General features: G+C 42.9%; 1 protein-coding gene and 1 long non-coding RNA gene across 2 annotated transcripts; both read left to right on the top strand.

The window, feature by feature from the left end:
- Window positions 1-1,171: 1,171 nt before the first annotated feature.
- LOC103698533 (Protein kinase superfamily protein) lies at window positions 1,172-3,096 on the top strand. The gene has a single exon (XM_008780564.5). The coding sequence runs from the start codon at window positions 1,294-1,296 to the stop codon at window positions 2,833-2,835; it is 1,542 nt and encodes a 513-aa protein (XP_008778786.1). The 5' UTR covers window positions 1,172-1,293; the 3' UTR covers window positions 2,836-3,096.
- A 1,295-nt stretch (window positions 3,097-4,391) lies between these two features.
- On the top strand, window positions 4,392-6,063 carry LOC148700202 (uncharacterized). The gene is made up of 2 exons (XR_015972828.1): window positions 4,392-4,729; window positions 5,779-6,063. It is a non-coding gene; the product is annotated as an uncharacterized LOC148700202 (long non-coding RNA).
- The last annotated feature ends 3,431 nt before the right edge of the window (window positions 6,064-9,494 follow it).

The following is a 9,494-nucleotide window of genomic DNA, read 5'->3' as shown; positions in this document are numbered from 1 at the left end:
GTGCCCATAATTAAATGGTAGGAGAAAATGTGAATGCTTAAATATAGTATTTTGGATTTTTATCTTTTGACCAGATATATTAAATATTTTGATATATATGCATATATATATATTATTATTATACATTCTTCAAGCATGCTTTTAGTTATAACCGAAATTCCTGCATTATGAAATGTGGTATATATTCTGTGCATATGATACTTGAATGAACTAGAGCTAGAAATGACTTGCTGGGCTTTGAGCTCATTTTTATTTTTTCTTGCCCTTTTTCAAATGCCGATGAAAAGCCCGGATGGGAACATGGGTTATGAGCGAGAGAACTAGGACTTAGAAGTGATCTTTTTTGAAATAAATATTATATGGTCAACATGAATCGAGTTTGAAAATAACATTAGGCCTTATTTTCTGAATATTTACTATTTTTAAGAAATTTATTATTTCAGTTTATCTGGGCTGATACTATTTAATTATTTTGTTTTTAAGACCTGGCATGTCCTACCGGTTAAGCCCTGCAGGACATGCAACCATCCATCACGTACTCCCTCGTGTTAGTGGGAAGAGGCCAGACAGCATCAGTACCATCTTTAGCAAAGTTGGAGTGCCCCGTTCACAACGTCCCTACCTCCCCTCTCTTTAAGTTTTAAACTTTTACGTTTCTACCTGGAGCCGAATTAAGAAGAAGATATCCATCTCGTGGGCAGGAGAAATAAGCAGAAATGATGCGCAAATTGCTGGACAACCGAAACTCTTAGATTTTTTTCTGGTATCACTGGAATCGGACTGTCCAGTTTGCTTACAAACACCTTTTGGTCCAAGTGGTGGCAGATGCTAATTCCAAGCGAGGAGGGCTGAGTCATTTACTTGAATTCCTAACGTAAAAATTAAAATCCATACGAAGGGTTTCACGGGCATCTCGGTCCGAGACATGACTCCATGACGGCTACACCGAGCATTCGCATCCCTTCCTTTTTCCTTTTCTATCTTCACATGAAAGCCACCCACCTCACCTTTCCCTAACGATTCACTGCACTGTGAACACGTAGAGATGAACGCTATAAATGGTCTCCAAAATGCCATCTGTATGAATAATAATGATACCATAACTAGCAAGGACTTCATGCCCTTCACAACCTCACGTACTTATAGTCCGGCGATTGTACCTACTTCCCTGCAGTTCTATATATATTCTTCGTTCCACTTTCTATCTTTGTATCTTCCGTTAGAAGAAGATACTAACTCTCAGAAGCGTAACACAAGCACCCACGCTGAAGAAGTTATTGGATATTCGAGGCCATGACAGAAGAAGAAAGAAGAATCACATACCCTTTAGATGCAGGGTCGTATAGCCTCCTCTATGAGATCGGCAGTGGCGTGAGTGCAGTAGTCTACAAGGCCACTTGCCTGCCGTTAAACTCTGCTGTTGTAGCAATCAAGGCCATCGATCTCGAGAGGTCCCGAGCTAATCTCGACGACGTGCGACGAGAGGCAAAGGCCATGGCTCTCCTCTCTCATCCGAACATCCTCCGAGCCCACTGCTCCTTCACGGTCGACAGCTACCTCTGGGTGGTGATGCCGTTCATGGCCGCTGGTTCGTTGCATTCCATCATTTCCTCCTCGTTCCCCGACGGCCTCCCGGAGCCATCCATTGCCGTAGTTCTCAAGGAGACCCTCCATGCTCTCTCCTACCTCCATGGCCAGGGCCACATCCACCGCGACATCAAGGCTGGCAACATCCTCGTCGACTCTGATGGCTCCATCAAGCTCGCAGACTTCGGGGTGTCCGCGTCCATCTATGAGTCGCACCCCTCGTCGTCCTCTACCTCGTCGTCTTCGTCTTTCTTCAATGACATGGCCGGAACTCCCTACTGGATGGCCCCCGAGGTGATCCACTCGCACGTCGGCTACGGTATCAAGGCCGACATATGGTCGTTTGGCATCACCGCCCTCGAACTCGCGCATGGCCGGCCTCCACTCTCCCATCTCCCGCTCTCTAAATCGCTGATGATGAGGATCACCAGTCGTCTCCGCCTCGAGGACGCCCACGAACAGTGCGGCAAAGAGAATGACAAGAAAAAAAAGAAAAAGAAATTCTCCAAAGCATTCAAAGAAATGGTGGCCTCCTGCCTCTCCCAGGACCCCTCAAAGAGGCCGTCAGCTGACAAGCTTCTCCGCCACCCCTTCTTCAAGAACTGCAAGTCCCCTGACTACCTCGTCAAGAACGTGCTGCAAGCCGTGCCGACGGTGGAGGAGAGGTTCAAGGAAATAAGAATAGGCGGACGGCATCCCGACGAGGCCGATAGTGGTGGATCGGCATCCCCACCCGTCAAGAACCGACGGGTAAGCGGATGGAATTTTAACGAAGATGTCTTCAAACTGGATCCGGTTTACCCGGAGGAGAGCGACGACAAGTGCGCGATCAAATGCATTCAGTTCAGCGGAGACGAACTGATCAGCAATGGAGATCAAGAAGGGAACAAGGAGTCCAAAGTCGAAGAGGAAGAGTTGGCTAAGAAAGCATGTGAGGCTCCACCGAACTCAGCAATTCTGAAGGAGTCTTTGGTCCCAAACCTGGTTTCGCTGCTAAGTAGCTTGGAATTGCAGAGGGGGATGGTGATGGACGTGCTGGCGCATTGCGGGTGCAAGGATGGGAAGGAGCAGAAGGTGAGGGAGCAGAGGGAGCAGCAGCTTTTGGGGTACGTGAGGAGCCTGCAGCAGACTGTGGTCGATCTGAACCTCCAGCTGCAGAGGGAGATGAAGAGGAATTGTGAACTGGAAGAGGCTCTGGACAGTGTCAGGAGGAGAAGTGGTGAAAAGCAGAGAACCACCGGCACCTGAAGGCAATGGATGCTCTGCGACCCAAGTGCACTACTCAAGCAAGGTCGACAATGATAGTCGATCTGGACCGTCACCTTAGTCTGAACTGAGTCGAACAGTCTCAGTTATGTAGCTATTAAAATAATCAAAAATGGACATTTTGTAGTATATTCCTTCTTACTCCCATTACTATTTTCCTTCCCATCTTTCCTTTTTGTAGTATATTTTTTTTAGTATATTTTGTAGTATATATATTAAGACTATAATGGCTAGTTTTCCAAATGAACTAAGCGTAACGGTGGGCATTTAATGGATCATTGAAGAGATCCAATAGCTAGAAATGGACACTAAATATACTCATCTACAAGAAGAAGCTTCAACAAAATTAAAGATGGGATGAAAAAGAGAAAACAAAGCACAAGAAATTTAGCTACCATGCAAAAACATTCAAAAGAATTTGGAACCAAGCATCAACTGCAATTCTTCTATTCCCTCTATTGTGAGAGTGCAAAAAATATTGTATATGACTTTGAAAACGTTAAGAGAGTTACTATTAAAAGAATTGAGTGGTTCTTGTAAGATTTTCCAAAGATTGTTGAATTGTAATACACTACTAGAAAACATGTGTATAGTGACGGAAAACTAGTGACAGATTGTTACAGAAATGTGGTCACCGTAGTGTGAACTTAGTAACAGATTAGTGACAGACCAGTCACAGAATATGCGGGTAGGATGGGCGCCAAAACTTAGTGACCATCGTAGTGACAGGGTATCTGTCACAAAACTGGTAACCGAAATTGCAACTAGACAGTGATAAATTCAGCTGTCACAAATATCGTAACCTAACTGTTAATAAATTTTTAAAAGATTATTTTTGGTAGTGACAAGTTATTGACAGAAATTTTCGTTACCAAATTTAATTTTTAATTCTAAAAATATTAAGAATTTTATTTTTGAGTAATTATAAATAAAAAAAAGATAAAAAGAGGGAAATCCAAAATGAAACTAAGTGTACCCACCGCCCTGCCCAAATCATTTCGATAGCCCAAATCCCAATCGCTCTCCAGAAAATCCAAATCCCTTCTTCCCAAATTCAATGGTGCCGGCCACAAACGATGACCCATTTGCACCCCTAATGATTAATGGCAATAAACCACTTCTTAGATGTCTTTTAAGTCCTAGTGGAATTTTAGATGATTCTAGTGATACTAGAGAGGCAGAAAATTTGAATGTTTAACCAGGAGAGAGGTGGAGGATGATCTGAATTATTCAACCCCAGCCTCACTCCCAGTGGACAGGGAACTACAAAACTAAATACAACTAACTCATATCAAGAACATCAAGCCCCTGATCTAAGCAGTGGATCCTGCCAAAGGATCAATACTTACCACATAGTCAAAATTCGAAAAGCAGTCCTCAAGAAAAGATAATGACTACCGGCCCAAATAAATTATGCAACCCAAGTTCAAGTAAAATATTGGTGATTCATAAGTTTTTCCCTTGTATGCTACCGGCCCAGTCCTCATAAGTTTTTCCCTTGGCGTCATCCAAAACCCTATACGTTCCGATTAGAGACTTAAGGCTTGTAACATCGGGCTCCCCCTTCTTGTCTCCCCTCTCCTCTCCTCCGCCTCTGCCCTCTCCTCCCTGGCTCCCCCTTCTTGTCTCCCCTCTCCTCTCCTCCACCTCTACCCTCTCCTCCTCGGCTCCCCCTTGCTGACTACTTCTGTCTCCCCATCGACGGCGACTGCGGCTACATCACGCCCTCCGATCGATCGATCCAACTCTCGCCCGAGACGAGATCATCGTGGCTACATCACCTTGTCGATGCCCCTCGTGGCTACATCGACGCCCCCCTCCTTCTTCCTCCTCGGCTAAGGTTTTCGGAACCACAACTGGTTCTTTCCGGAGCGAGGTAAACCCTAACCCCTGTTTTCTTTTACCCCATGTAACAAAATAAAAAAAAAAGAAGAGGAAGAGGAAGGGGGAAGGACCCTACCTAGGATCTCCGGCTATGGATCCGGCACCGCGCTTGATCGCCGTTGTGGCTGCAGTTGTCGACGGCTGCGCTAGGATTCTTCCTTCCCTCCTCTGAGGGGTTCTTTTCCTTCCCCTGCTGTGGGTAGGCAAGGCAGAGAGGGTTCTTCCTCCCCTCTCTGCTGAGGTCATGACTTGGTTGCAAGTGGAGCCACCATGATGAGGTTCGGAAGAGGAGCATAGGCAACACAAACCTTGTTGACATGAATGGATCAGATTGTTCTAATAGGACTTATACTGGAGGATCATTTACATCCATGTCTCTGCGATGTTGAATATAAAGATATAAAAATAATATAATGCTTCTATTGATTTATAACCATCGCAAACAAGCATTATCCCGGGTAATTTCATATGGCTTGTCTATATGCTTCATCGGAAGTAGAGCAACATCCTCCTCTCAGATAGTCAACTCCAGATATTAGACATGGTATTAGACATGCCATCATGTTTTAGCTGAGTGATTATAATATTCGTGCTACTATAATTTTGTATTATCATCGGAAGTTAGTTGTTCAGTTATTTTTATGTGTTTTGATGTATTATCATAGCTTGGTGGAGTGTTGCATTTAATATGTAGGAGTTATATATAAAATAATTATGTCTTGAAGAATACAAAGTGATAGATATATCAGTTGAGAAGCTTACTTGCATCCTTCTTTTAGGTCCTCCATGTTTTGAGAGACTTTTCCATTCAATTGTACTTTTCTTTTTTGTATTCTTTTGCTGTTAATAGTTTTGTCCATTACAAACGTTAGGCACGAGGAAGAAAAATGAGCAGTTGTAACTTTGAGGGTTGATGGGTTGGAACTTTGTAAATTTCATGAATTTTAATTTCTTCGTAATATTAGCCATTTCTACAATCATTGTTCATCTGCAAGGAAAAATGGAAAGTGGTGTTGTTTCATGGTTGTGACTTATTTGCAGCGTGCAATCAAGAAGCTGGTCAAAAAGCTTGCTAAGAAGTACCATACTTTCCTGGCATCAGAGGCGATTGTGTATATTGACATTGTTCTATGTGAAGCAGATAGTATTTTCGGGCTATTCCATATGTAAATTTGGATGATTTGACTTGTATTCCTTATCTTTGTAAAGATTAAATGCTTTTTGAATATTACTGGTATTAGATGAATGAACAAATAACTTGTGTTCCTTATGTTCAGCTTTTTGTAAAGATTGAATGCTTTTTTAATGTCAATGATGTTGGGACAAGATTGAATTACTTATTTTTCTTCTGCTAACTTCTCATCTTCATAAATATCATACTAGTCTTTACCTTAATCTACAAAGCCTAGGCTCTGATACCACTGTTAGGATCCCTGTGGAGTAATTGATTATAACCTTATTTGATTTTGATGAGCTCAAAGCATTTGAGTATATCTTATACTAATGAATTCAATCTAGTGTTTCAGTCAAATATTTGTGAATTTATGTTTAAGTATCTCTAGCTTTGGTTCAATACATTTTGGCTAAGTATGGAACTCAGTTTGAACCAAAGTCTAAAGCTCGAGTCGACTCTGAAAGATTACGAGTCGATTCCAAGTATTTCAGAAGCTCTGGCACATGCTCGAGTCGACTCCGGTACACTACGAGTCGACTCCGACTGAGAACTGACAGAAAGACAGAAAGTTGATTTTCAGACCCTGTCAGCGAGTCGACTCCAGAAGGGTTCGAGTCGACTCCCGACGTTTCCGAGTTGACTCCAAAGGGTAATAGAAGAAAGACAGAACAATGTATTTCAGACCCTACAACCGAGTCGACTCCAGAAGGTTACGAGTCGACTCCGAAGTTTGGCGAGTCGACTTCTAGTTAAGTACAAATCGACTCTCAGAGGAAAGCAAGACTAGAAGGCAGTTCAAGCCAAAACACAGAGGATCAGTTTTCGGATTCTGAGAGCCGAGTCGACTCCAACAAAGTGCAAGTCGACTCCGAGGCAGTTCAACTCAAAATACAGAGAAACAGTTTTTGGATCCTGAGAGCCAAGCCGACTCCAAGTACTCCCGAGTCGACTCCCAAGTCAGTCGAGTCGACCCCAACAAAATCCGAGTCGACTCCGAGGCAGTTCAACTCCAAACACAGACGATCAGTTTTTGGGCTCTGAAACCGAGTTGACTCCAAGATGATCCGAGTCGACTCCAGAAAGAAATACAGAAAAACAGATCTCTGGAACCACTAGAACGAGTTGTCTCCGGAGGGCCGAGTCATCTCCAGACATTGGCGAGTCGACTCCAGGGTTGGCCGAGTCGACTCCAGAACGGGACGGCACTTTAATTCAAATCCTGAACAGTGGGCGAGTCGTCTCCAGTAAAGTGTGAGTCGACTCCAACAACAGCCGAGTCGACTCTAGATCGAGCGAGTCGACTCCGACCCCAACGGATACACTGTCAGGAGTTGCAGAGTGTGCAGAACGGCCACAAAAAGGTGTCTAACGGCTAGTTTTCAAAGTGGACTGCTTAAATAGCCAGAGTGAACAGTAGTAGACATCAAGAGAGCTATTTCATTCAAACAAAAAGGAATTTCCACCTACCAAAGGCTCTCAAGAGTAAATACAAGAGAAAAAAGGAAAAAGCGCATTGAACTCCATCCAACAAACATTTCCTTCGCATTCAAGGCTCTCCTCTGACATCAGATCATCAGTGCATTCAAAGAGGAGACTCAGAGTTCGAGAATCCCCTTCTTCCTCTTCCAAAATCTGTTTGAGGGCTTCTAACTCTACATTATTTATATTATTCATATTTGCCTTTTAAGAAGCTTTTCCTGTACTCTTTACAAACTATTTTCTTGTTACTTGATTCAATCAGGAGATTGAATCAAGGTTGTTGAGGTTTGTTGGTGAGCCAAAGTTAAAACCAACGGTGTAAGGGTTCGATTGTGATCTCGGAAAAACAATCGAGTGGTTCTAGTCGGTGAGCCTGTGAAAACCGACCGAGTTCGTTGTGATCTCGTAAAAACAATAAGTTGGGTTGTGAACTTGTAAAACAACCGGCTGTAATCCTAGAAATTATAGTGAACTCCCAAGTAAAGCTTGGGGAGCGGACGTAGGAGCAAGGATTAGCTCCGAACCACTACAAAACCTCTTGTGTTTGTAATTGGTTCATTGTCTCTTCCATCCTCTCCACTCACTACAACTAGTAATCTAATTAATCAGCCTGCAATAATATTAATTAGTTACTCATTAAGTTTTAATTTGCAATTATTAATTAAAACCCAATTCACCCCCCCTCTTGGGTTGTCTTCTTGGGCAACAATCCCGCCCATGCCGCAGAAATTAAAAAATTTCAGATGCAGCGAAAGTGGCATGCGCGGGATCAATCGTTCATCTCATAAACATTATTCAAAAATCGTTCGTAGATAGATAAGGATTAAAACTTTTAAAACATTATGAAGTTCAGATCTTCATCTTGTGCAGGTAGATGATCACCGCAAACTGAAGTTCGTAATTTAGGATGAAGGTTCGCTTGAAGCCGCACACGCGTCCGGCCTCTATAAGTATCCACACGAAGCAAAAACCGATCCAAGCTTCTTTGTCTCCCCGGGGTGCTAGCTCCCTTGTAGAGACAACTTTAATGGCTGATGTCCTCCCTTTGGATCAACTCTTGATTGTGCTTGGGAGGAGGAAGAAGAAGGATGAAGAAAGGAAGAGGAACGAAGCCCCTGCAGCCTTCTTTATTTTCTTCTCCTTGCTTGCGGCTTACCAAGAGGAGGAAGAGAGGGGGGCGTACGGCTGAGGAGGAGAGGGCTTGAATGCACTAAGTGATGCCCCCTCTTCTCTTTAAATAGGACGTGGAGCTCCTAACTTTTAGGAGCTCCCTTGATAATTTTCCAAGAGGGGCGCCGGCCCCTCTTGTGTTGCCGCACCAAGGAGAAAAAGGGGGAGGGGCGCACGCCCCTCCCACATGGTTAACCCTAATCCTCCTCTAAGGAGGATTGGGATGCCCTAATGTGGCTAAGCCCTAATCTGATTAGGCTTAGTCCAAGGGTGAACCAATTTTGGGTTTAATCCATGCAATGTCCTAATCCAATTAGAACTCAATGAATCATGTCTCAATTGAACTCTTCAATCCTAATTAAATTAGAAATCATGTTAATTCATTAGAATAACAATTAATTGGGACTTAAGAAATTCTAATCCAATTAGGACTTATTCAATTTTAGTCCTAATCCAATTAGGACTCTTATTTGAATCCGAAGTCCTAATTTAATTAGGACTTCTAGGAATCCTATTCTAAGTAGGAATCCATATTGAATTCAAAATCCTAATCTAATTAGGATTGTAGGAATCCTACTCCAAGTAGGACTTCCAGTCCTAGTCCAAGTAGGATTTCCAGTCCTAATCTAATTAGGACTTCCAGAATCCTATTCTAAGTAGGATTCGTGTTTAAGTCCAATTAATTAATTTCCATTGTTCCTTCTTCAACTGATCATTAATTGAATTGATTACTTGTGATTCATAATCACGATTCAACCATCGGATCGGTCAATGCCTCTAATGTGTGTGACCCCATAGGTTCTATTCTGACTGGTAGTAAGATATATTGCGATCTCTATCAGAATATCATTGAAAACTCATTTTAATGGGTTGGAACGATTCCAACTCAACTCATTAGGGTTTATCGACCATCGAGATATTTTCTGTAAGTCTC

This window comes from Phoenix dactylifera, chromosome 13, assembly GCF_051530095.1.
Source record: "Phoenix dactylifera cultivar Ajwa chromosome 13, Ajwa_hap1_PhDact_Kaust_v1.1, whole genome shotgun sequence".
In the NCBI taxonomy this organism is placed as follows: Eukaryota; Viridiplantae; Streptophyta; class Magnoliopsida; order Arecales; family Arecaceae; genus Phoenix; species Phoenix dactylifera.
Note: the sequence above shows the minus strand (reverse complement) of the source record. Positions and strands in the feature narration are given on the sequence as shown.

Bases quoted from the DNA above. Each gene is read 5' to 3' on its own strand.
- LOC103698533 (XM_008780564.5), top strand. From the start codon at position 1,294: ATGACAGAAGAAGAAAGAAGAATCACATACCCTTTAGATGCAGGGTCG.